This window comes from Carettochelys insculpta, chromosome 1 (assembly GCF_033958435.1).
Source record: "Carettochelys insculpta isolate YL-2023 chromosome 1, ASM3395843v1, whole genome shotgun sequence".
NCBI lineage: Eukaryota > Metazoa > Chordata > Testudines > Carettochelyidae > Carettochelys > Carettochelys insculpta.
This window is the reverse complement of record NC_134137.1, coordinates 56,892,709-56,920,662: the sequence shown is the minus strand read 5'-3', so window position 1 is coordinate 56,920,662 and position 27,954 is coordinate 56,892,709. Positions and strand designations below refer to the sequence as shown.

At 47.3% G+C, this 27,954-nt stretch overlaps 1 protein-coding gene across 2 annotated transcripts in view; it reads left to right on the top strand.

Moving 5' to 3' along the window:
* The window catches only part of SMAD9 (SMAD family member 9), an 89,052-nt gene that overhangs the window by 8,941 nt on the left and 52,157 nt on the right, over positions 1-27,954 (top strand). For both annotated transcript variants that reach the window (XM_074986703.1, XM_074986695.1), the window contains exons 2-3: positions 23,974-24,603; positions 27,429-27,686. In XM_074986703.1, the coding sequence (XP_074842804.1) occupies positions 24,192-24,603; positions 27,429-27,686 (670 nt within the window). In that variant the 5' untranslated portion in view covers positions 23,974-24,191. The remainder of the gene's footprint in view (positions 1-23,973; positions 24,604-27,428; positions 27,687-27,954) is intronic.

The following is a 27,954-nucleotide window of genomic DNA, read 5'->3' as shown; positions in this document are numbered from 1 at the left end:
GGTCTTTCTTCTTCTTGTCCAGTTGCCAGATCACTTAGGTGACCAGCCCCACCTGGCAGATAACTTCATATAGCTTTTGCCACCATGCCAACAGCTTTGATTCATCTGAAGGGAGTAGGAGAATGACCCCCTCACTAAGCTAGAAGGTGTACTTACTTGTTGTAGGTTTGCTCACGGGCCTTTTGCACATGATAGAGATTTTTTCCAGCTAAGCTCCCTATGCTCACCAGGCACATGAGGCCCTGGAGACTCTGGAACTGGTGGGCATACATCAGCTTAAAGTTGGAAGGAAATGCACTAACAATTGCAGGATTACCCGGATGGCCGGTAGTAGGGATGAAATGAATTGATCCTGAGGTTGGAGGACTTTTAGGGGAAATTCCTGCAAATTACCTATTGCTTGACCAAATTCATGGTTCATTTGTGTAAATGTCATGGTCGTAGGCTTTTTAAAATCTTGAATTTCAGGGTTTTAAATATGAAATGTCTTGGTGTTGTGACAAAGGATGAATATGAAGTTTTAAATGAACATTTTCTCACGCTGAGGGCCTTGACTATCGGCCGTGTTTTTGTGCAGCTTCAGAGCTGGAAGAGCATCTGTCTAAATGCCTAGCTCCGAAGACAGTGCAAAAGTAAGAGTGGCAGTACTGCAGCTCCACAACAATAGCCTCGTAGTCCCTTTTGGGTCAGGACCACCAGTTGAGAAACACAATGTACTTTTGTATGCTTTCACTCTATAGTATAGAATAGGTAAAAGTACACAAAAAGACCAGATTTCACTGGGGAGACCAGATTTCATGGTCTGTGACACATTTTTCATAGCCAAATATCCCATAGTGAGGACATCAAGGGCAAGCTGCAGAATAGGGCTCATCGGGGCACCAGGTTGCCTCCTTGCTGAGCTTGGCTTACAGTCAGTGTAATATAAGTGTTACCTTGGTGGGCAACACAGCACTCCCAATTTATCATGAGTCTCCCAGTAATGGTGTGTAACTGCTGATGGGCTCAACTCAGCATGAGGGTCTTTCCATTGTTCTCTGCTGAAATCTGTCTGCAAATTTGACAACTCTTCTTCACAGAGTTGCACGAGGGCGTTCTCCTTGTCTGCTGTGTTGAGCTCGCTGTCTTGGAATTCCCAGACACTTGGGTCGGGGTCACTGGGCATCTCCATCATCCTTTCAAGAAGGCCTTCGTCAAAGGAAGACTCTGATTGAAGTTGGGATTTGCTTGCATAGAACCTCTACAAATCCTCTCACCCTGTTATGGCCCAGGATGACCAGGTGTGCCGCCTTCAAGGCCAGGGCCTAGTTTCACCATTTACCATCATGGGGTCTCGAGCGCTGGGATAGCATTTCACACCCCTATGAATGCACTGAAGACACCAGGATTGTCAGCTTGCTGCAGCGTTGTTTATGGACTCAAGTTTCTCTGGTTTCAGATCTATCCAAATTTACAATTCATCAGTGGACATTCCTGGTGGAAGTGGCCAAAATGGCTACAGGTGAAATGTGGGTCAGTTTAGGGCCCTTGGGCCTGTTCTCAGAGTTTGTCCATCAGGTCTGCGTAACTGGAGTCCAGGATTTCTCTCCTGTATCCAGAGGCATTATGGTTCCTCTTCATGATTTAGATAATCATTGTGGTTGGCAAAGTCCCATCTGTTGGGGTGTTTTTTGACTGGGGCCATTCACTAGCTTTGGGCCCTCTTTTCTCTTGGTAGCGAAGTTGTCAGAATGGAGGTACAAACTCCAGGGCTGACAGGGATCTCAGTGGCCCAAAAATTCACCATGAACCTCATGGCTTCATTCGTTGTTGCTGGTTGGTGGCAGAGGGCACATGTGCTTCCTTGTGGTGGGAGGATGTACTTAAATTCTTCTGGCACCACCTGTTTGGTGACCTTGGCCCTGTTTTGCTGCTCAGATTGTAACCTTGAGCTGCTGTGCAAATGTTCTCAGCCATGGGAGGGCATGCCTTTCCCTGCAGGCATCACCGTTGTGTCTTGGTCATGATATCGAGGGCATTGCTTTTCAGGCACCCACAGTCTTGGCGGTCATCCACCAGGAACTCATGGTACACAGCTTGGGCTGCTTCTCAGGAGGCCAGATGGCTTCTTAGGCAACTGAGTAAAATATGACAAGGGCATCTTAGTTGTTGTTGAGGGTCACTTTTTAGCCAGGCATACATGAACTGCAGACTGGTCTGAGCTGATTCTCCAGCAGGACTACGGAGGGGCAACAGGTAGTTGGTAGTAGAGTAGCCAGCAGCTGCCTCCAACTCTTTCATTTCTGCTGAAGGAGCTGCTGCTGACTTTTTCTGAGCCACTTTATGAGCCCTTCTGTATTCATTAGGGTGAGGTTGGGTACACACTCTTCCTGCCCTCCTCCGTAGGATGGTTTTGGCTCATTGTCTTGACACATTAGGATGGTGCCTGAGTTATAATAATACGTGGAGGTATGCATATAGGTCAGAAGGGACCTTGGGAGGTCATTGAGTCCAGTCCTCTGTCCCTTTGGGGTAATCAAGCACCTTCCCTTTTTTGGTCAGTTTACACCAGATCCCTAAATGGCTCCTTGGGGGGATTGAGCTCATAACCCTGGGTTTAGCAGGGTAGTGCTCAAACCACTGAGCTATCCCTCCTTCAAACAGTAACAAGTCAACTTCAGAGGTGCTACAGTAACTGCCCAAAGGCAAACTCAAACCTGGGACCTCTGGAGCTTAGTGCAGGCACCTCTACATCTTCAGCTTTCCATCACATTGTAGTGCTTGTCCCTCCTGGGGTGAAGGCCACTCCTTTCTGGCAGCATCAGGAAGTTGGCATGCCCACTGGAAGTTTTGTCGGGCGATCTGGCCTGTGACCGTGCAAGTTGGCCAAATAGCAGTTCAGGAAGATGGGTTCAGCACACCTCAAGTGAGCCAGTGATCCTGTTCCCCTGGCCAGGGTGAACAGTAGTCTCTGGGCTTGACCACTAGATGTGGGCTAAGCACTTAATAGCTTGTGGCTCTCAGCCTCATGACTGGGTCAAACACCAACAGTCTATGACTTCAGCCTTCTGGCCTAAAGGTTAGTGTGTGTCCAGCTCTGTGTACAAAACTGGGGTCAGAAGAGACAGGCATCTGCTCCACCAGGGCCCTAGTGGTAGTGAGCAATCCCACCATGGAGAAAGGTATAGTTGCTTCTTTGTCTCCTGGCAGCACAACCAGACCAACCTCTTGTTTCTCATGGCTACTGCCTACTGGTTCTGGCTGGCACTGCTCTGTCACTGCTGGACTCTGGCTCTCAGATTTGCAGCCAAACAACCAACCTTTCCGCCAGTGTCTTCTTGAGGTCTTTTGTTTCCTAGGGGGTGGGTAGACCTTATACATAGCTGGCCCTGGGTTCTGGTAGGGGCTTGGATCTCTGGGAAAGATTATCTGTGGCCTTCCCTGGTCCAGCTTTAGCTGAGCTGCAGAGGCCTACATTAATACTTCCTGTCCTGCCTGTGCACTTTTTTGCTAGATTAGGAGAACCTGCCCCCTTACTCACAGACACCTACCCTAAAACTTTTGTCTACATTGCAGTAAGAACCCTGCAACACTCTTGTTCAGGCTCACGCTGGAGATTGGGGTCTGAGTCCACCCCTTTCTTCCATTTTTAGAGCTTGTGCTCCAGCCTGAACCCAAAAATCTCCCCTGCAGTTTTTAGCCACATACACAAAGCTCCACGAGCCTGCATCAGTTGAGCTGGCCAACCACAGCCATGACACATGTTGTTTATTGCAGCATAGGTATACCCAAGAAGGCCCTGCAGGTTAGCTAAGAGGTCAGGTGCTACGAAAGCGGATGACCCCCTTTCCATCTGGCATCAGAAGTCTGTAGCAGTGTCATGCAGCTGAAGTAGTTTGAAAGTCATAGATAAGAAATCCAGGACTGATTGCAGTGCTCAGGTAGAAAGGAGGAAAGATCTCTCTCATCAGAGAGTGAGGTTGTACAAAGCTGAGTGATAAGTAATGGAGAGGTAGCCATGTTAAAGCTGAGTGAGCGAGAGAATTCTTTACGGGTAAAATTTCAGAGGTAAAATCCTGACGATGTTGCAGTCAGTGGCAAAACTTACACTACTTTCAGTAGGGCCAGGATTTCATCCCAGGTGCTTTGCTAGTATTTGCATTTGCATGTGACCAAAAGCCAGGATTTAACAATACAGTTATCAAAATTCTTCACTTGAGTTGCATTTAGCATAAGCAAGTTAAAGCTAGATGAAAGGGTAGCTGTGTTTGGACATGTTAGGGAAGGGTTAGAAACTAAATGACAAGAGGGTGGGGCATAGTGTTCAACTATGTAGATAGGCTAGCACTGAAATTCAGAGGCTTCAAGATATGGGCCACTTAAAAATAAACTCAGTGTGTGTATTATGAATTCCTGTCAGTTGCAGGCCTGCTTTCACCTTCATGCTTAGTCTGCAGCTGCTCTTCCATCTTACCTTGTATCAACTTCTTTCCTTCTGTTCCATCTCCTTGCCTTGTTTCTTTTCTTTCTATTTCAGAATGGTTTCTCTGTCTTCCTCCCCCTTTCAACTTTATTTCTATGCCTCTCAACTATACCTACCTTGTTATGAGATTTAATGTAGCTCAGTAGATTCAGCACTGGATTCACACTCAGGGACCTGCAGTCTGTTCCCACCTCTGCTACTCACTTCTCTGTGCCTAATTTTCCCTCTGTACAGAGCTAATGGTCTTGACAGTGGAGTGGAGAGTGGAGAAATGGTCCTGGTTTTGAGATCTACTGATGAAAAGCAATGCACAAGAGCTAGTTTTGATAAAGCATTCTACTAATTTTAGACCCAAATGTATATGCCTTCGCCACGCTTTCATATTTTAAAATTTGTTTTTCTGTACTTTGCTGCTGTGTGGAAGACCTGGTCAAAGAACAGGGAGAAATGACTGCACTGAAAAATATATATAATGTAGTGTCAAAGGCATGCAGTTGCCCCTCCCCCCCCAAATACTGGAAAAATGTACTCTTTCCCTCCAATCTTTTCTAGTTACAGCAATCTGAGCTTTTAGCTGTGACAGTAATATGGAAGAAATGCACAGATACTATCGCTTTAAACACACAGTCCTTTATATTAGAAACCTTTTCCCTGCAGATTCTTTCTTTTCCCATTAGTTCTTGTGGAAGTTTGGCTACTGTCCTAGAGTCAGTTTCCCAGTGTCTAGCAATATGTCATCCCAAAACCCTGTACAGTGTATGTCTAGACAGCCCTCTGAGAATATCTGTGAATGTATTTAGTTGTTTGAGTGATACCAGAACTAGTGACAGCACTCTTCTAGCCTGGTGCCCATACTGCTTGTGAGTGAATCGGTTAGGTCTGCTGTAATATGAAAACAGTCCTACACTGCATCCTGCACGGGTGTACAGTAATATGCAGTTCTTACAGAAGATATGTGTGTATACAGCATTAGGTAAAATTGGCTTCAGCTCGCTACACAGTAACTTTTAGTTGTGTCCCATTGTCTTTCAGACCAGTGGAACTTTTCCCTCTGACTTCAGAAAGAGCAGGATTATACCTGTTGAGTGAAATCCCCACCCCAGAGGATTGGCACAAGTATAAGCACCACTGAAGTCCTCAAAATTGGATTTAAATGTGATATAAGTGGTGCATAATCCTTTTGTTAGTGTTCTGTCCAAGGATAAATGTCACTAACTGTACCATTTCTTCGAAGGACACTTCTGTAATATGTCCCAAAGTCTGACTCCCAAGATCCATTTCTGCATTTTCCATGCTTGGGGCTGTATGTTGCTGCTGGACAGATTGATTCAGCTTCCATTAACTTACTGGATGCCTTTTCACTGACTTCATTGGGGGTTGGATTGGGTCACGAAACAGCAAGTGTGTGATAGCTCTGTGGCCTCTTCAGACCTGTCCTCTTAGGGTCAGGCTCCCTAGAAGCATGGCTTCAGGAGAGCCTGTGTGTCAGGTAACAGAAGTCTCTGAAGAAGCCTTTGGGTCCATCTTAAAGTTCCATCTCATGGAAGCTGTCAGTGGAAAAGTAATATGGTTTCACTCTGTCTTACCCTAAAATCTGTAGAAAGGGAGGTATGCCAAAGATGTCTACTAGTGAGTGAGTGATACAAGGCATTTACTTACCTAAGTGTTGCATGTGCTATCGCCACAAAGCTTGAAAGTTGGAGACGGTCAGACCAAAACTGGTGGTAACACTGGATGTCTAATGGCAAAGCTCATGATGTTGTAAAACTGTAGAGTTTGGTGATCAGAGTTGAGATGCACTTTTCCCATGGATTCAAAACAGCACAGGAAAACGTGTTAGACCATCAGTGCTGAAAACATATCTGACTCAAGCATTGCTTAAAGCTCTTCAGAACCTTGGCCATGCAGCAGGGACCCCCTCCCACTCTGAGTTGCTTGATATAAGATGCTTATGTCTGGAACAAATTTGGTCCTAAAAGATTATTTAAATTAAATTGTGACTTTCCATATTCCAGTCTTTACAGCAGTATACCTAAGAGGCTGCCTAAGTATTTCATAATGGAACATCCAGGCATAGGAACAAATGAGTTAGCCTGCTGAGCAGCCTGCATTATTATGTAATCTAATAGCACCGAAGTAGGATGTTCTGATGGTAATGTTAGTCAATAGCAGTATAGGGTACGTATATCTCAAAGCAGCATTTAAAACTGCACTACTTATGCTTGGTATGATAATTTAGATGTGTTTTAAAATGTTGAGAGAGATGAAGGTGCACAAAAGGTAATAATATAATATAGCCTTATCTTAGACTTCATCACATGATCTGCAGAGCTCTGCTTTTGCTTTTGTACACATACCCTTGGCTTCTCTCCTACTAACAATAATAGTATTCAGACTCATGCTGAGGTCACTGTTGAATTATTTAATTTGACTGGAAGAGATTAATGTGTTTATTTAAAACCTTGTTCAAAATGGAAAAAATGCCAGGACAATATTCTTACGTATGTAAGTTTGTATTCCACGTATGCTTTCAGATCAGCTCTTTGTAAAATTACATTACCTTATCAAGAATGGTTGTTTACATTCGTTAACACCCAGGGACATCCCTCAGATGAGAAATGTGTCCCATTTTCCCAGTCAGCCTATAGCAGGTACTTACACCTGTACTGATCCAGTAGGTTTGATCATTAGCTCTCTAGGTCCCAGTTCTTGCTATACAGCCCGATCCACTAGTCATCAGACTTCTAACTCCCTTAGACAAAGGGTTAATGGACACAAAACAGACATCAAAACACTCCAGATCCACAAACCAGTTAGTCAACATTTTAATGGAATGGGGCATTCTATTAATGACCTAAAGGTATGTGTGTTACTGAAAAAGAATTTTCACACCGTTCTTCAAAGGGAAGCAGCTGAGCTGGCTTTTATATTCAAATTCGGCACATTAACACATGGTTTAAACCGGGAGGGGAACTGACTCACTAGAGGGGCTCGTCTGCATACTTGGCTCAATCTAATTCTTGACCTTCCCCACCACCCCTCCACTCTCTGATTTGCTCACCTTGATTATCTTTTTCTGATTTGTCCTCCTTGCTTACTGTTTTTGGTTCTCTGTGCCTTAAATATTGAGTCTGTTCTGGTCTGGCTATGGTCTGAAGAAGTGGGTCTGTCCCACGAAAGCTCACCTAATAAACTATTTTGCTAGTATTTAAAGTGCTACTTGACTGCTTTGTGTTTTGATAGTCATCACCAGTGCTGCTTCTCTTTCAGGTTTTCAATTTCTCACTTGAGGCTGGCATTTGGAGCAGCCCCATTTCTATAGCCGTGTACAGAGTAGAGCCTGGTATCCTATCTTTTGACCATGGCCAATGCCAGGTACATCGAAGGGAATGAACAGACCAGGATAGTTACCAAATACAATAAGCTCTTTCATATCTGGCTGTCCTGGGTCTGGGAAGTTGCCGGATAGTCAAATATTCTGGATAATAGAGAGGTGTACCTAGCAATGCATAACACTAAAGAAGAACAAGGTTAGATATTAAGAAACAAAAATGTATGCAAAGTACTTTACCAACAACAGTAGTATTGTATACAGTAAACCCCCTCCCAGCCCTGCTCACCACCCACGCATGGCTCCAGCTCACTCCCCAGCCCTGTACCCGGCTCTGGCTCCGTTTCACCACCCCTCACACATGGCTCCAGCTCAACCACCACTTCTAGTTCAAACCCCCCCCACTGGCTCACCACCCCCACTTGCAGCCCCAGTTCAAACCCCACCATGGCCCAGCTCACCACCCGAGCATGGCTCCGCCTCACACCCCCATGCATGGCTCTGGCTCAACCCCGCCTCTGTGCACGGCTCTGGTTTAACCCCCTGCCCCGGTTTAAACCACCCACGTGCAGCCCCAGTTCAACCCCCCCTTGGGCTGGCTCACCACCCCTGCGCATGGCTCTAGCTCAATCCTCACTCCATCCCAGTTCAAAAACTCCCCCACGCGTGGCTCCAGCTCAACTCCACCCCTCTGCAGCCCTAACCCATCCCAGGCTTAATCCTCCTGCCCCCCTCCCATGGCCCCGCCTACTGCCAGGCTTAACCCTAAGCTGGCCCCAACCCCCCAGGGCTTACTTTCCAAAGGCACTGCAGGTGCTCCTGCTGCTTCCCTAGCTGCACAACATGCATTCCACCAGGGAAAAAGTCCTGTCCCATCCCCATCCCCATCCCCACCCCCACCCCCCGACTTATGTGAAATTCGAGTTACACAAGGGTGTATGGGAACTCAACCCTCATGTAAGTCATGGCACTATTGTACTTGAAAGCAATGTTTCCCTATTTTATTTGGCCATGGAACACTTTTAAACTCGAGAGTTTTGTAGAATCCTTATAACAACATTCTGTTATCTGGAGCTGAAAAAGTAGACCACAAATAAATAAGAATAATAATAAAGAAATGCTAAACAGAGTCATGAGATTGACATTTAGTTTAATTGCACATATTTAAAAACAAAACTCACATTTAATATGTACAAATAATAAAGCTCAAAAACTAATACACATGATATTGGCAGTTTTCAATGTGAAGAGGGTTTTTCTTCTTTTCCTGGCAAATTCTTTTTGCATTTGGTTTAATACTGGAAAGTTTGGATTCGCATATCTGGCATGGCATTCAGTTGATTTCTGTATTTCATTTGTGTTGCTGCGTAATTTGAGAACCCAGTTTCGCACAGGTATGTGCTTGTAAAGAGTAACAACTGACAAATTGCATGTCTTGATAAAGCTGAATTTCTTCCTCGAGTGTCCCCATGGGTGCTCCACGATAGGTGTCGGGCTCGCCCCGGCGCCACAGATCGGATCTTTCCAGCAGTTTCTGCCGGACTGCGCATGCGCCGGCGCGCGCCGCTCCCTTGCGTGCTCCTGGCCACGTGTGCGATCCGGTCCCCGCCAGTTCCTTCTTAACCGACATCGGCTGCAGACGGAATCTGCTCAGGCTGCGGCCAGAGTCAGCGTATTTAATATTTTAAGTGTTTTTAGAGTTTCTTTTCAGTCTTTCAGTCTTTAAGTTAGCTTGTTATTTTTCTTATTGGAAAAAAAAAAAGTATATAAAAGCCTTAGTAACAAGAGGAGCAGCGGAGGCCCGGGGACGTAAGGCCATTAGAGCTGCGTCTACACGTGCACGCTACTTCGAAGTAGCGGCAGTAACTTCGAAATAGCGCCCGTCACGTCTACACGTGTTGGGCGCTATTTCGAAGTTGAAATCGACGTTAGGCGGCGAGACGTCGAAGTCGCTAACCCCATGAGGGGATGGGAATAGCGCCCTACTTCGACGTTCAACATCGAAGTAGGGACGTGTAGACGATCCGCGTCCCGCAACATCGAAATAGCGGGGTCCTCCATGGCGGCCATCAGCTGGGGGGTTGAGAGATACTCTCTCTCCAGCCCTTGCGGGGCTCTGTGGTCACCGTGGGCAGCAGCCCTTAGCCCAGGGCTTCTGGCTGCTGCTGCTGCAGCTGGGGGTCCGTGCTGCATATACAGGGTCTGCAACTAGTTGTTGGCTCTGTGTATCTTGCACTGTTTAATGAAAGTGTGTCTGGGAGGGGCCCTTTAAGGGAGCGACTTGCTGTTGAGTCCGCCCCGTGACCCTGTCTGCAGCTGTGCCTGGCTCCCTTATTTCGATGTGTGCTACTTTGCCGTGTAGACGTTCCCTCGCTGTGCCTATTTCGATGTTGGGCTGAGCAACGTCGAAGTTGAACATCGACGTTGCCAGCCCTGGAGGACGTGTAGACGTTATTCATCGAAATAGCCTATTTCGATGTCGCAACATCGAAATAAGCTATTTCGAAGTTGGGTGCACGTGTAGACGTAGCCTAGGCCTCCTGCCGTGGCAGGCTGGGTCCGAGAGGGGAACAAGCACAGAGAAGGTGCTAAGTACCCTATTAACAACTCAAAGACTCACCGCAATGTCCTCTTCAGGATTCAAGAAGTGTGAGTCATGCCGCGAAGCTATGCCGGCCTCCGATGGGCACAGTCAGTGTATTAGGTGCCTGGGGGAATCTCATGCCACCCAAAAATGCTCCTTCTGTGCAAAGCTCATGGCTAGAGCAAGGAAGGACAGAGAAATGCGGCTAAAAATGCTGCTTTTTGACAAGGACCTCCAGCCAGACGTGCCGGAGCGGCCCCAACAAGAGGGACCCGCAGGGGCCCATAAAAGGAGGGTGGCTTCCCTCACCCCATCAGTGCAAAAACGGAGGAAGCTCTTGCCAACCCGATCCCTGCCAGCGGCCACAGTGAGCGGGACGGGTGCAGCACATAGCCCCCAGCCACAATCACAGACGAGTGGCGGCGGCGCAGAAGAGCACGTGGCTGAGGCTGAGCCTCCGATAATCAAACAGCCAGCCCGCACCGCGGGCAGAGCAGTGGCCAGGCAAGCGCCGGAACCGGCGGCACCGCAGCTAGCAGCACAGACCCCCAGGGTGCCAACGGTGCAGAGCTCGCAGGCACGCAGCCTGCAGGCGCCGGGGGAGACCACCTGCGCGGCACCACAGCGAAGCGTGCCGAGCGCGGTGCTGACAGCGGGGCCAAGATCCCCGGCGCGGAAAGGGGCGGAGTCAGCCCCACAGGGGAGGGGAAAGGCAGCAGAGAAAACCCGGCACCTCAGCCTTTCTCCAGACAGGGCTGCAGGGCTGCTCTCTCTAAGCCCTCCCCTTATGCTGCGAACTCCAACAAGGAGGCAGGGGTCTCCTCCAGTGTACCCTGAGCCTCCCTCCCTGTTCCTCCAGCCAGAGTCACCATGGCTCGGGCCACCCTCGCCTTTTCTGGGATTTGACCCCCTGGAGTACTGTCACAAATCAGTCTCACCATTGTCTCAATCACCCAGACGATCTCGCTCCCCCAGACGCCGGGGGTATGCGCCTCGAGAGTGTCCAGGTCTCCATCCCAGGAACCGTGCCTGTGTTGCCATGGTCGCCCCTATCATGCGGGGCATAGACACCATAGGCATACCCCCAGGGACACGTCCCCTCAGACAGTTCACTATCCCCGAGGGCAATCGTGGTCGGGGACGGAAATGCAAATATCTCAGGGGGAGTTGATTCTGGAACCCCGAGATTTCCCCTCGCAAGCCTCCAGCGAGAAGATGTATCACCGTCAACAGGACCCAGAGGGATCCAGAGAGGCTTACCGTAGTGGTTCCTCTCTATCCTCCCCCGACGAGGCTACGGCCCCAGGGGATGTCCACCCCCCGGACAGTCTCAAACAGTTCCAAGAGCTGTTTAAAAGGGTGGCCTTTACGCAAGGCATCCAAACAGCAGAGGTGCAGGAGAAGCATCATAAGCTCCTCAAAAACCTGAGACCTCCGGCCTCTTCCAAAATAGCTATTCCGCTCGACGAAGCAATTATGGAGTCCGCTACCACGATATGGCAGACCCCTGCGTCCGCTCCGCCTATAAACAAGAGAGTGGATAAGAAATACTTCGTCCCGGCGAAGGGCATGGAGTTCCTGTTCAGTCACCCACAACCAAAGTCTCTGGTGGTGGAATCGTCTCAACAGAGGTCGAAAACTTCTCAGTACAAGATGGGGGAACGGACAAAGATGCCAAGAAGCTCGAGTTATTCGGCAGAAAGGTCTACTCCTCCTCTACCCTCCTGTTGAGAATGGCAAATTATGCAGCACACCTAGCGAACCATAACTTTGACAATTACTCCAGGCTGACTTCCCTCATGGACTCGCTTCCAGAGGATAAGAAGCCGGTGCTGAAGGCCATCGTGCAGGAAGGCTACGCAGCCTCGAGGACAGGAGTTCAGATCGCCCTGGATGTAGCAGATACGGCGGCACACTCAACGGCTACGGCAGTGGTCATGCACAGGGAATCCTGGCTTCAGACATCAGGTATCCCGAGGGATCTGCAGGCGAAGATCGTTGATTTCCCCTTTGACACACAGAAGTTGTTTGCTGAATCAACTGATTCGGTCCTTCATTCTAGTAAGGACTCAAGGGCTACTCTCAGAACCTTGGGGATTTATACCCCTCCATACAGGAAGAAAAAGTATTACCCTCAGCAAAGATGATACCCGTATCAACCCCAGCGTGCTCACTACCAAAGGGGCTACGAGCAAGGGCGGCATCAACAGCACCAACAGTACAGAACTCCCAGGCGACATTCCCAACAGAGCCGTGCATTCTTGAGGCAGGGCCAAAGGCAACAAGTTTGACGGACAGATCGAGGGCTGCACTATCACTACCATCGCGCAATTGCATCCAAAGCTAATGTTCCATCATCGCCTCCGACCATTCTACACCCAGTGGCAAAAGATCACCACAGACAAATGGGTACTGGAGATCATAGCCACGGGTTACGTGATCCCCTTCCAGTCGCTCCCACCACCATGACCTCCACCCAGGCCCCATCTAAAGGACGCCTCCCACGAAGCGAGACTCAAGCAGGAGGTGGAGCATCTTATGCTTATAGGGGCAGTGGAAAGAGTGCCGGAGCAACTCCAAGGGAAAGGGTTCTATTCAAGATACTTCCTTACAGAGAAAAAAACAGGAGGCTGGAGGCCCATCCTAGATCTTAGAGGCCTCAATCGGTACTTGCGCAAACAACGCTTTTGGATGATCACAGTCGCCTCTATACTTACGGCACTGGACGATGGAGATTGGTTCGCAGCCCTCGACTTACAAGACGTGTATTTCCATATAACAATCCACCCGGCTCACAGACGTTTTCTCCGGTTTATGGTCGGCAAAGAACATTTCCAATACAAGGTTCTGCCGTTTGGCCTCTCCTCGGCCCACAGAGTATTTACCAAGACCCTGGCAGTGGTGTCAGCCTACCTGCACAGACAGGAGGTGTTTATATTCCCATATCTGGACAACTGCCTACTGAAAGGGGCCTCGAAGGAAGAGGTACTACGCATGATACGCGTTACAGTAGGCACGTTCTCTCCGCTGGGCCTGGTCATCAACCTGGCGAAGTCAAAGATCGACCCCACACAGGACATAGAGTTCATAGGGGCACGCATAAACTCCATCACAGCAAGGATTTATCTACCAGATGCCTGCTTTCGCACCATTGGTTCCCTTGTACAAGTCATCACCTTCAGCCCCACGGTGCCGGTTCTAACGTGCTTACAGCTGCTAGACCATATGGCAGCAGCAACGTTCGTAGTACATAATGCCAGATTGCATATGCGCAGCATGCAGCACTGGCTGGCGAGCGTCTACGAACCGGCAACACACGCCGTCCGCAGGGTGGTGTCACCCACGACAGAGGTGCGCAGATCCCTGCAATGGTGGGTGAACCCCAAGAACATGCTAACAGGAGTACCCTTTCATCAACCACAAATATCTATCTTTCTCACCACCGACGCTTCCCACATAGGGTGGGGAGCACACATGGGTGAAAAGGTGACGCAGGGACTGTGGTCCCCTACGGAACAGTCGCTGCACATAAATATACTGGAGCTCAGAGCAGTATTCAACACCTGCAAACACTTTCGAGACCATATACAAGGCAAAGTAGTCGGGATCAATACAGACAATACCTCAACCATGTTTTATATAAATCAACAAGGAGGAGCTCGGTCCCGTGCCTTATGTGCGGAAGCAGTCCGCCTGTGGAACTGGTGCATTGCCAACAATATAACTTTGAAAGCCTCGTATTTACCAGGCGCTCACAACATGCAGGCAGACCAGTTGAGCAGGCATTTCGCACTCACACACGAGTGGCAGATCCGTTCCAATCTGCTACCACCAATTTTTCATGCATGGGTGTTTCCCCAGATAGACCTGTTTGCCACTCATCGCAACAAGAAGTGCCCACAATACTGCTCAAGGGCAGGACTGGGGCGGGGGTCCCTGGGGGACACTTTCGCAATCTCGTGGAAGGGCCCCCTGCTCTACGCATTTCCTCCCACAGTGCTCATCCACAAGGTCTTGCAGAAAGCCAGGAGAGAGAGAGCCCGCATGATCCTAGTAGTCCCAACTTGGGATCGACAGCAGTGGTTCCCCTTACTCCTGCGCATGTTGGACTGCCCACCGATGCCCCTTCAGGTGGCGCCGGACCTGCTCACGCAAGCCCAGGGGTCTGTAGTGTACCCACACCCCCGAGGCCTGCGACTGCAAGCATGGTTAATCCATGGCTTAGCTCCCTAGAGAGCACATGTACGGAGGGAGTGAAACAAGTCCTAGAAAGTAGCAGAAGGACTTCCACCAGGAAGACCTACAAGCAGAAATGGACTCGATTCACTGCATGGTGTTCTACCAAGCAATTAGCTCCGCTTGCTGTGCCTATACCTGTAATATTAGAATACTTACTGGACCTCAAGAGAGGCGGACTCTCCCTATCCTTGTTGAAGGTCCACCTTGCCGCTATATCGGCTTTCCGACACGAAGAGGAAGGGCCCATGGTGTTCGCCCATCCCATTGTTACCAGGTTCCTGAAGGGGCTGGTAAACCTGTACCCCCCTCGGAAACCGCTTCCACCTTCGTGGAGCTTGGACTTGGTGCTTAACGCGCTAACGGGACCACTGTTTGAACCCTTAGCCACAGTGTCCCTCCGTCTCCTTACGATAAAGATGACCTTCCTTCTTGCAATCACGTCAGCTCGCAGGGTGAGCGAGCTTGCGGCAGTTATGGCAACGCCACCCTGCACAGTATTTTCAAAGGGGGCGGTAACCTTACGGCTGCATCCAGCCTTTGTTCCAAAAGTTTCTTCAGAGTTTCATATTAACGAACCGATAGTCTTGCCCTTGTTTTATCCAAAGCCTCATAACTCCAAAAAAGAGGCGCGCCCACACCTCCTGGACGTGAGGAGGGCGCTGGCTTTTTATATAGACAGGACTAAGTTCTTCTGAAAAACGGATAGACTCCTAGTCTCTCTCGCTCCCAGATCAAAAGGAGAAGGTCTTTCTTCGCAGAGAATCTTGAAGCACATCGTATCCTGTATAAAAATGTGCTACGAACTTAGAAAGACTCCTTTACTGGCCCCGCCTAGGGCTCACTCCACCAGGGCAGTGGCGGCATCAACAGCCTTTTTCAAGGGCATTGCGCTAAAAGACATCTGCAGAGTGGCGACATGGTCATCCTATGACACCTTTGCCAAGCATTATGCCCTACACAGGGTATTCCAAGAGGATACCCATCTCTCAACAGCGGTCCTTTCGGGGGCAAGCTGCACATAACCCGATTACCCACCTCCTTTCTTGGGTTACTGCTGGGTAGTCAGCTATCGTGGAGCACCCACGGAGACACTCGAGAAAGAAAGAGAAGTTACTCACCGTAGTAACGATGGTTCTTCGAGATGTGTCCCCGTGGGTGCTCCACCACCCGCCCATCCTCCCCGCTTTGGATCTCTGTTTAGTGTTTTTCAGGAGCATCCGAGGCGGTTGGTCAAGGAACTGGCGGGGACCAGATCGTGTACGTGGCCAGGAGCGCACCAGGGAGCGGCGCACGCCGGCGCATGCGCGGTCCGGCAGAAACTGCTGGAAAGATCCGATCTGTGGCGCCAGGGCGAGCCCGACACCTCCTGTGGAGCACCCACGGGGACACATCTCGAAGAACCATCGTTACTACGGTGAGTAACTTCTCTATTCTTGACATAAGCTTCCCCAAAATGATCCACTCTCCCAAAAAATGAGTACGGGGATTTATGGTGGTATATAACAAGCGATCACACCACTGACTGACTGCATGCACGGTCATCATCATCCCTACTCCCTGACTAAGCTGGCATTACGCAGGGACACTTACACTGGCAAATACAAATGAAAATTGTTTTTAATAAAATTCATAAATGCTTCAATATTAACAGTTCATGATTTAAAAAATAATTATTGTAATGGCATTTTCTCTCAGAACCCTTATTTTCACTTCACGGAACCCCAAGGTTCCATGGAACACAATTTGGGAAACACTGCTGTAAACTTATACTGTATTTATTTATATTTTCACTATTCTACACACAGGTAAAATTTACTTATGGTTAAAAAGACAGTTATTTCAGAGTTCCAGATGATAGGAACCTGGATATGAAAGACTTTACTGTAATATATTCCCTGTCATCAAGACCCAGCCTCTAGCAGTCTAGTGGTTTATGGACACCCAGATCCCTGAACATGTGAACTCATACACACTGATAAACCTCTCCCCTATGCAATTATCTAATTGTTTTTTTTAACCCAGTTACAGTTTCAGCCTTCACAACATCCCCTGGTGACAGATTGACTGCATTGTGTGAAGAAGTACTTTCTTGTGGTTGTTTTAAACCTGCCGCCTTTTCATCCCATTCAACAACTCTTGGTTTTGTGTTATGCGAAGGGGTAACACCATTTCTCCACACCATTCATGTTTTTATAGACTTCTGTTACTGCTCTTCTTTAGGCAACTCTTTCCCGTGCTGAACAATTCTGTTCTTTTTAATTTCTCATCTTCTTGAAAATCTTCCATATCTGCAATGATTTTTGTTGCCTTTTTCTGTACCTTTCCCATTTCTAATATTAGCTCTCTTGAGAGAGAGTGACTGAGTGCTGGACCCATTTGTGTAGGGGGGATGCTGAGAGCCGTTGAACCAAACTATAAACTCTGCACATGATAGAAACCACTTCCAGCTGCTGCCCCCACTCCCACACCCCAGCTCTCCTAATTCTAGCACTGAATGGGGTGACCAGAACTGTATGCAGTATTCAAGCTGTGGGTGTGCCATTGAATTATATAGTGGTGTTATGATTATTACTGACTAATTATCTATTCCTTTCCTAATGGTTCCTAGAGAGATGAGGTAGTTGAGCTACTGTCTTTTGTTGGACCAGCTTCTGTTCGTGAGAGACAAGCTTTCCAGCTACCTTGAGCTCTTCTGATGTTAACTAATTTTATCCCTCTGGTATCCTGGAATTGACATGGCTACAACACTGCATACAACTAGTAGTTCCTAATAGTGTTAGTTTTATTGATGGCTGCTGAACATTGAATGGATGTTTTCAGGAGCTAACCACTCAAGAAAGAGGTTTTAAGGTCATTGTAGAGACTAATTTAGACCACATCATTTTCTGTGTATAGTTGGGATTGTTTTTCAGTGTGCGTTACTTTACATTTCTCATCACTGAATTTTATCTGTCAGTTTGCTGCCCAGTCACCCAGTTTTGAGATTCCCTTTTAACTCTTTGCAGACTGCTTAGACTCACCTGTTTTGACTATCAAAACAAAAAGCAGTCAAGTAGCACTTTAAGGACTAGCAAAATAATTTATTAGGTGAGCTTTCGTGGGACAGACCCACTTCTTCAGACCATAGCCAGACCAGAACAGACTCAATATTTAAGGCACAGAGAACCAAAAACAGTAATGAAGGAGGACAAATCAGAAAAAAAATCAGGGTGAGCAAATCGGAGAGTAAAGGGGTGAGGGAGGAAGGTCAAGAATTAGATTAAGCCAAGTATGCAGATGAGCCCCTGTAGTGACTCAGAAAGTTCACATCCCGGTTCAAACCAAGTGTTAATTTTTGACTAATTTCATATTATCTGCAAATTCTGACACTTCTCTGTTAACCTCTTTTTCCAAAACATTTCTGAATTTCTTGAACACCACTGGTCTCGGTATAGATCTGTGGGGGGATACTGCTGCTTATTTCTTTCCATTCTGAAAACTGACCATTTATTCTTACCTTTGTTTTCTGTCTCTTAACTTATTACTGATCCATGAGTGGATTTCCCTCTTATCCCATGATTACATTGTTTTCTTAAGAGCATTTGATGTGGGACTTTGTCAGTGGCTTTCTGAAAATCCCTATATTCGGTGCCCACCTGCCTCAAAGAATTCTTATAGATTGGTCAAGGCATGATTTCCCTTTACAAAAGCTATGATGAATCTTTTCCAGTAGATCATATTCATCTATGTGTCTGATAAGTCTGTTCTTCATTATAGTTTTAGATCATTTGCATGGTACCGGTGTTAGATGTAGGGTTTCAAATTTCAGGTAGTAGTTCTGAAATTTCATATTTGACTTTCTTCAGAACTCTTGCATGAATGCCATCTGGTCCTGGAGATTTATTAGTGTTTAATTTATCAGTTTGTCCCCAAACCTCCTTTACTGTCACCTTAATCTGAGACAGTTCCTCAGATTTGTCACCTTAAAAAGAGTGGCTAAGGCATGGGAATCTCCCTCTCTGCAGTAAAGACTGATGCAAAGTATCTATTTAGTTTCTCTGCAGTAGGCTTGTCTGTCTTGAGCTCCTTTAACTCCTCCATCGAGTGGCCCCATTAATTGCTTGGCTGGCTTCCTGCTTCTGATTTACTTAACTAGTAGTATTTGACTCTTTTTCTAACCCTATTCCAATTCTAATATGACCTGCATGATTATATATTTACACTTAACCTTACTTATTCTGTGTTCCTCTAGTTTATATTAGACTTCCATTTTTTAAAAAAATGTCTCCTTGCCTCTAACCATTACTTTCACTCTTTTGTTTTTTAAAGCCACAGTGGCCTTTGATTACTTTTTAAATTTCGTTTTAATTTATGGGGTACATTTAGTTTGAAGTTTGATTTATGGTATTTTTAAAAAAAATTCCTTGCAGCTTGCAGGCATTTCACTCTTGTGACTGTATCTTTTTAATTTCTGTTTCAACTAACTTATGTATTTTTGGGTAGATCCTTTTTCTGAAGGTAAACATTATCATGCTAGTCTTCTGTGGTATTTCTCCCCCTCTTCCCACATATGGATGTCAAATTTAACATCCTTTGATAGTTGCTATTACAGATTGAACCTCTGAAATCTGAAACTCTGGTGTGGCAACATCCATTATCCTGCAGGACCATGGATGTTGCTGGATCAGAGAACCCTAGTGCCTAGGAGTTGGGGGCAGCTGAGAGGCTAATGGCTGGGAATCCCAGCCAGAGATGGTAAGTGAAAGCCGTGTTGGTAGCTGGTGGGCCAGAGGCTGGCAGCCATGCTGGACCAGGAGTGGAGCCCAGTGGCAAGGTCTGGCAGCCAGGAGTGGGCCGATGGTCAGGAGGTGAGCCTGGGAGCAGGTGTGGGTAGCGAGCAGGGGAACACTGACTTCCCCGGTCTAGAAAACTCCCTAATTCAGGTCCCAAGGGTAGTAGATCAGAGATAGCCAAACTTCCCTGAGAGGTTCAGTTACATTCATGTCTTGAACCAGCTCCTGTACTCCTCTTAGAACTAAATCAAGAATCGCCTCCCCCTTCTGTAGGTTACAGGGCTAGCTGCTTTAGGGAATGAGTGGTATATTCCTACTTCTGTACTCTTCAAGAATGGGACTTCTATCTATAGTGATTCTGTGGTACAGTTTGATTCATTTAAGATTTTTAGTATATTTGACTCTATGGTTTCTTTCACATTTCCAGTTCTCCACCAGCACAACCTACTCTGTAATTCCTATGTATGTTGTCCTCTGGTCTTACCATGTTCCACTGATTGTCATCATTCCACCAAGATTTTGTGATACCTATTCTGCCCGTAGCCTCAATACTGGGTGCTCAAGTTTATCTGTCGTGGTATTTAGACTTCTACCATTTGTATACAACCACTTTTATAGTTTCACCTTTTAGTTGTGTGTTTCGTGTGATATAATTGAATGGGACTCATTGTTCTAGGACTGTTTTCTCTGCAGTTCCTACCTGTACTTATAACTTCTATCCTGTTCTCTTCACTAAGATATAGAGAATCCCTGTTAATACATCCTCCTCTATGATATGTCCAAACTGTGTGGAATCATTTCCTTTGGGTCCACTTTGGTACCTTCCCCAAGACTTCCATACTCAATGGCACAGAGGCTGTCAGAACTGCTTGGCCGTGTCCCAGAAAGTCTCATCTGCATGCATCTCTCTGTCTCCCTTAGCTCCTCAAGTTCAGCCACTCTGGTCTCAAGAACCCATACCCAGGCTCTGAGGGCCATGAGCACCTCGCACCAAATTCAAGGTTCGTGCCCACAAAGCCAGATGTGCTACCTTTTGTGAAATAAACTGGATCACCCCATCTGCTGCTGGATTTCTGCCTGCATTCCTCCAGCTTATTTTTTTTCTGAGAGGGGGTGGTTTGGATGGGGAGTGGTTTATTAGTCTAAATGTGGAAAATGTGAAGTGGATCTGGCTCTCTCACTCCCTCTCGGAACTACCTTGTTTGCTGCTCCTTTACAACTGTTTGGTAGTTCTCTGGTCATTTTGATTTTGGCTTTTTAAACTCATTCTCCTGAAGTAGCACTGCCCCCTGGTTAGTGGATCCTAAATAGATTAGGGGTCAAATTTTCCTTGAGAAGTTCTCAACTTTGTCTAGTGTATTCCAGGCATGCTTTAGGATCTGTTGTTGGAAGGTGCAGAGTGGTCAGTCAGTAGAAGTAGAGAGCATTTAACATTTTTGGGGAGAACCAGACCCATTTGCTTGGTAAACAAGCTGGGAATTACTGACCTAGATGAACTAGAATTCATTGCTTTAATGGCTATTCCCCTTTGATGAATCTTTCTAGCTTGTTGAATTTATTTATAACCTGGCAGAGACTTGCACTGTGGCATTGAAAAAAAGTGTGTGTTTTGCACACACCTGTGTATTTCTTCCTCCCTGTTTTCAGTTCAGTCATGCAGTTCTCCTTTTCGTAAGTCATTTTCCATAGAGCTTGTGTGTATCCACTGAGCAAAAGGGACATACAAGTAACAGCCAACATCACTGTGATTAGGGCTGCATGACAGGCTTGCCAAATGACCTTTCTTCCTTGTCCATGGGACTAAGAACTGCCCCGCTCCCATGGTTTAAGAAAGTCACTCAAGAAGCTGACCAGCACAGTGCCTGTACCCATGTGTGTGTGTACATCCTGCACCCCACAGGACTCTGCACCTGAGTGATTTCTTCTGTGGCCACACATGGGTGTTAAAGATATAAGAGATGGTGCTTCCAGGGAATCAGCCACTGTGGCTCCACAGACCTAAACTCTTGTCTATATGAGGTGAGCAGGGATGTCCTCTACTCCTAAAGTCCATGTATGGAGCAGTCAGAGCTGTTCTTGTAAAGCTTCCAGGTGAAGCAAAGGTAGATCCCTTCACTCACAACCAATATTAGGTATCTTGTGCAAAGATCAGTTACTAGAACTATTAAAACAGGGCCCATAAAATATTTTAAGGCTGTAAATGGCTTCCCTTATGCGTATGTTATTACTCAGAAATCCAGGCCGTAGTACCTTGACTAAAATTAGACTGGCTCCAACTACAAAAGAAAACTCAAACACTAAAATCTTGCAGTGTTTACACCTTCAGACTAACCAGTTCCTGGCAGATTCTGTACAAGATCCGTCCAGCCTATGTTGTTGTGTCAAAGAGTCTGTGACTTACACTCAGAAGCTCTGAATTCCTAGAGAAAGCCAAGGAGAATAAATAAGAGTTATTGGCTTCTTCTCATATGGGGTGCAGAGGAAATAACTTTATAATCTGTAGCTATTCTAAAGTAAAAACTAAGAATAATATACAGTAAACCCTCGATTTAACGGACTAATGGGGGGAGTGGTGTCCGTAAATGCCAAAAGTCGGTTAAATGTGAGGGTTTACTGTGTTCGCCCTAGTGCCATCCGTCAGAGGAGCTGTCATGGCAGGAGCCATGGCGGCCAGAGAAGCCATGGCTGAAGGAGCTGTCTGCTGTGGCTGGAGGAGCCTCGCTGTGGCCTGGACCACTGCCATGGCCATGGGAGCCAGTGCCGCAGCTGGAGAAGCCACCATGCCCCACCCCTGGTGAGAGGAACATGGGGCAGTTCCTGCTGCTGCAGTGGCTCTAGCTGTGGGGTGGCCCCTACTGCCGCTCCGAATGCTCCAGAGGCGGCTCTGGTGAGTACTTTCTTTGCAGGGGTGGTAGATTCAGTGGAGCTCAGGAACAATGGTTATCACACATGACTCGAGGTGGTACAGCCGTTCAGGAGCAGGTTAGAAGTTCCGTTCAGAAAGACAATGCCTCATCCAGTTTTAAAAACAAAACCTTCCCACTATTTTTCTGTTGTATTGAATTTAGTCCTGAGGTGAGGATTTGTGGAAGTATACATCAACGGCACTTAAAACCAGTAGATTTTTTAACTCTGTGGGAGCAGGCTTTTAACCAGTGAACTTTCCTTGGCTGCTTTTGCAACCCCCACATTACAGCATTTTGCTAGTGCATGAGAGCAAGAAGTGCTGTTCACTAGAACGGACTGTAAACACTAGTTAAAGTGACTAGCCCAGGGGTCTAGGGGTCTGCAACCAAAAGAGTGAGAAGAGCCGTTTTTTTCAAATTCAGTCACAAAGTCAGTACTTCAGGAGCCCCAGTGCCTGCGAATACGAGGAAGTCTTTAATACAGAAGGTCAAACCGTACTTTTGGTAACCCCTGTTTTAAGAGCTGTGCACACACAATGATTTGTACCAGTTACAAGGTTTCTTTCACCCTTGGATTGGAGGGCAAAGGAAAACCACTGCACCTGGGGATAGACTCTTAAGCAGGGAGGAACGATGTTTGCATCAGCCCTCCACACCCCACCTCCCGTTCCCAGGCTCTACCACCCTCAGCCCCTAAATCTGCACCCCCCATCCCATAAACCTACCCCCCAAGGCTGAACCTTTCTCAGCCCCAAAACTGGCCCCCCATCCCCAGGGTTAGCCCTCTTGTCCCAGAGTGAGGTAACCTTCCCTGAGGGCCAGCCAGCAGAACTGCTGCCCCCCTGTCGTAGAGATGGGGGTTGAGAATTAGAAACCCCCATCACCCTCCTGGGGGCGTTAGCATTGGGAACCCTGCCACATGAGAGCTCCCGGCTGGCCTGGGCAGGCCAGCCGCACCGTGTGGAGCTGGCCCACTCACAGTACTGAGCTGTCTTGGGACGGGGTGTGGGCCTGACCCAGCTGGCTGCGCATACCAGCTGCCAACAGAATGGAGGCACTGGCTGCCCCAGGGATGCAGTGAGAGCAGCCCAAGGCTCTGTCCTGGAGGTGGCAACCTCGCAGCTCCGCGGCTGAGCTGTAGTGGGAGTGCAGCAGGCACTTACAGCCCTGCTCACAGCTGGGAAGGAGCCAGGTGCCAACAGGGGCCATGCATCCCAGCCAGGCAGTGCTTCTGGCCGTGCTGCCCTCCTGGCCAGCGCCGATGGGAGCTCTGCAGTTGGCTGAAGGCCCCTTCCTGCTGGCACAGCAGGGGCGCTGGTCCTTCACCTGTACTGGTGTTGGGGGAGCTGCACCTCACTGGCACTGGAGGCTGAGGCATTGGCCGGGCTGCGGCAGGGCATGGAGCTGCAAGAGGAGTCAGCAGCAACAGCCACAGCAGGCTCTTTAAAGAGCTGCGTGTGGCTCTGGAGCTGCAGGTTGCCAACCCCTGGACTAGACTCTTTGCTCAGCCAGACATCAGAGAAATGAAACAAGCCAGGGCCCAGCTTCTAGGGATAACACGGCTAGCATAGAGAATGGAAAGTAAACACACTTCTCAGGTTATCTCTCTTTAGCTAATTTTATCAAAAACGTAAGTCAGGAAATATAATAAACCTAACTGAATTGTGTTACTATTTCAGGCTTGGTCAACATTTTCTTGGTGTTCGGGAAAGGTCTGAGTCCCACCAGTTGAAATGTTTTCAGCCTGTGCCTGAGACTAGGAAGACCATTATGTGGGGAAGAGACATTCTGTGAAAACTGCTGCCCCATCTGAGTATTGTGGAGACTTCACCCAAGCTTCATAAGCAGCAGAGAGATTTGTGCTTCTATTTACACTCACATATCATCTTTGCTTCTTATGCACTCCAGCACCCCTATCAGCTCACTGTTCTCCTTCACCAGCCCAGCAGTGAAAAGACTGCTGGGCTGGAAGCAAGGAGATGAAGAGGAGAAGTGGGCAGAAAAGGCTGTCGATTCCCTGGTGAAGAAATTGAAAAAGAAAAAAGGTGCCATGGAAGAACTTGAGAGGGCTCTAAGCTGTCCTGGCCAGCCCAGTAAGTGTGTCACAATCCCACGCTCCTTGGACGGGAGGCTACAGGTGTCACATCGCAAGGGGCTGCCCCATGTCATCTACTGCAGAGTGTGGCGTTGGCCTGATTTACAGTCTCACCATGAATTGAAACCACTGGAATGTTGTGAGTTCCCATTTGGCTCGAAGCAGAAAGAAGTTTGCATCAACCCCTACCATTACAGGCGTGTGGAGACCCCAGGTAGTGTATCATCTGAACGATGCAGGTATAGATCCGCTCTTCCGGTGAAATGGCTGTGTTTGGTGCATCATAACTAACCTTACTGTGAAATTGTAACAAAGACAACTGTTCAGCTGGAAAGATCAGCTGAAAGGTATTGCAGATCTGGCTTCTGGCCATAATTGGGATTTACAGGGAGCCCTGTTCTTCTCTGGTAGAATACAAGAATCCCCCTGAAGTGTGAAAGGAACTTGTCCAGGGTGCTGAAATGCTTTTTACTTGTGATATATTGGTGCTAGCTGCCCCAAAAAGCTCACTAGCTAATGGGCTGGCACTGTTGTGCCCATTCATGTGAAATGTAGGCACAAAGTAGTCTCTCCACTCTGACTGGATCTTTACCTTACTCTAAAAAGGACAAAAAACTGTCTTGCAAATAATACAGGGCTTTATTGGAGCGGCTCCAGAGGGATAAATTTATTGCCATAAAGGTGCAGAAAAGATCCTAGACCTTAGATCAGTCAAATGCTCATAAAATACCTGTTGTTTTTCTGCCATTGTGGGTTTTTCAGAGCTGGGTGGACAGTTTTCCTCTTCCCCACAAAGACTTCATGCTACTTTAAATTTTTCTGTTGAGGATCATCTCCAGGGTAGACTTCAACTAGCATTGTAAATCCCTGCCATTATCATGGGATCACACCGCTGGATTTGGGTAACAGAGAGACTGCTGGACGATGATTGTAAAATTATGGAGTCCAATCCTGGTTTTCTGTCAACCTGCTAGTGAATAGGATTTGCAGTTAATAACTGTAAAACAGGTATTTCCATTGGTGATCCTTCATCAGTCATAAACTTTGAAGTGACATTAAGATTAGATAAAATGAACCACGTGATTTTTCTGTTATTACTGTTTCATATCACTGAAGAGAGACAAAAAGATATTTGTTAACATATATTCAGCAATGGCTGGTCCCTTCCTGGTGTTCCTTAATTTAAAACTGATCTTTCACGCTGTAATTGAACTGAACTTTCAGAAACCGTTGTCTAAAAATCTACTAACTAAGCTATTCTAAAATCTCAAAAAGACACTAAAATAATATCTGTTTTGTGATCTTGGCCTTTGAAGGTTGTTGGCTTTATTGTCTTCCCATGATGGTGTGAATCAGGAGTAACTACAGTTAAATCACTACATTAACCACAGACAGTGCAGCTCTTATCTGTTCCGTGTCTTCTGACAGCTGTTATGCCCTGACAGTTCTGGATAATGCTACAAGAGCTCTGTAGCTTGTTGTCTTTGCCCTGAAGCCAAGAGGGTTAAGGGTCATTCTCTGTTAGGATCTGGTCCTGATGTGAGGCCCTTCTCTCTTTCACAGGTCCAATCCATTTAGGCTGCAATCCATTTAAATAACGGTTCTGGCTAGCTGTAGTAAAATACAACACTCCCTGGGTACATCTACACCAGAAGCATCTGTTGACAGATGTTACTGTTGTAAGAGAAATCCTATGGGGGTGCAGGAATCCAGGGTTGAAGTGTATGAAGGGCGCAGAGCAGGGGGTTGTGGTGTGTCAGGGGAGGGGTGCAAGAAGCAGGGCACAGGGTTAAGTGTAGGAGGAGGCCCTGGGACCAGGTAGCCATACATAGCTAGGGCCCGGCTGCTGCAGCCAGGCAGCTATGACTGGACAAGGGATCAGGTCCAGATCAGAGCCCCTGAAGCCAGACAGGCTGGGCCAAGCCAGGATTGCTGCAGGCAGATGTACCCACTCTGAATTGACTTGCAGCTGACCAGCAGCTGTCTGCCATTGCAAGCTTCCACAGAGTTATTGCTATTTGCTTCTGGACTGTCAGAGCGGGTCTCACTCTGGTGTTGCTGCACTTCAGAATGGGGGGAAATCAGTTTGCAAAGTTAAATGCAAGTGGCTTCACACCTGCAGAAGTTTTGCAGCCACTCCTGATTGTCCCATAGCTGCATAACTGTTCGGTCCTACCAATCTGTGTTTGTCTCATGGGACCAGAGCTGGCATTCCGGTGTGTGAACAGGATCAACTGCTGCCAGCATCTGCTAATTGCTCCCCTCACATCTTTCATACGTGTCTGTGTTCATGGCCTCCTTGCATTCTTGCTCACTCTGGTGGCTCCTGGCTGGGCTATGGACAAAGCACAGCATAATATGCAAATGCATGGCCAAGAGCTGGCTGGGGTGCAGAGCCCCACCAGCAGCCGTGGGAACTCCAGCCAAGGGCAGTTGTTATTATTTATTACTAAAGTAGGATCTGAGTTTGACGGATCCTGTTTATCAAGAGTATTGAACAAATCTATGACTTCTTCAGCACCCCAGAAAAGAGATTATGGGAGCTGTAATTTTAATAGGTATAGAAGTGCCATTTCCATTCTTTTATGGGGTGGGATGATATTGAAGTAGCACATTTATACCCATTAAAATTCTGTCTCTCCTTGTTGAAGACAGTACGTGTTGTGTTCCTGTAGCAGCTGCAGAACTGGCGCTGCTGTCTGAAAGCTTTACTCATATTGCATATGGAATCTAACATTGCCACTGAAGAAAGAGGAAAGCTCAGTCACTGTGCAGATATGTTATCCTCTAATTTCAGTGGAGGGGTGATGGATGAACTGAGTTGTAACCTATTCTTACTGACAAACCACAAACTGTGAGTACACTGGTGTAGGGCATTTAAAATATGCTTGTAACAAATTTATAACAGCACTCGAAGGATGGTATATGTGGAGTGATGTTTTGGTAGTGCGGTGTGTCACTCAGACACAGAAAGGGATTTTAGAGCATGATAGAGAGGGCATTTGGCTAAAACATGTACTCTCTTATTTTTATTTTCAGTGTTACCTCCAGTACTGGTTCCAAGACACAGTGAGTTTAACCCGCATCTCAGCCTCCTGGCCAAGTTCCGTAGTGCTTCCCTCCACAGTGAACCCCTAATGCCACATAATGCCACCTATCCTGATTCTTTCCAGCAGACTCCATGCACCCCTTTTCCTTCATCACCCAGTAACATGTTCTCTCAGTCACCCAGCAACGTCAGCTACCCCAACTCCCCTGGAAGTTCTTCTGGACCAGGAAGTCCATATCCACTCTCAGGTAAGAGGTAACAAGGGTCTCCGAATGCCCAACTGTGCTAAAGAATGTGAATGCAGCATCTGTTGTGTAGGAGGAGAACCAGCTTGGTGTTTGGAAGCTAAAGCAAAATATGAACTTGCTCTGTGAGGAGGATGAACAGATGAAAAGAAACTGCATGAGGCTCTCCTTTAGTACAACCTCTGATGTCTGGGCAAACTCAGTAGCTCTCAAGAAGCTTAGAAACTCCAGCAAAAAATCCACAGATCTAGTGAACTCCCCAAGCTCAATA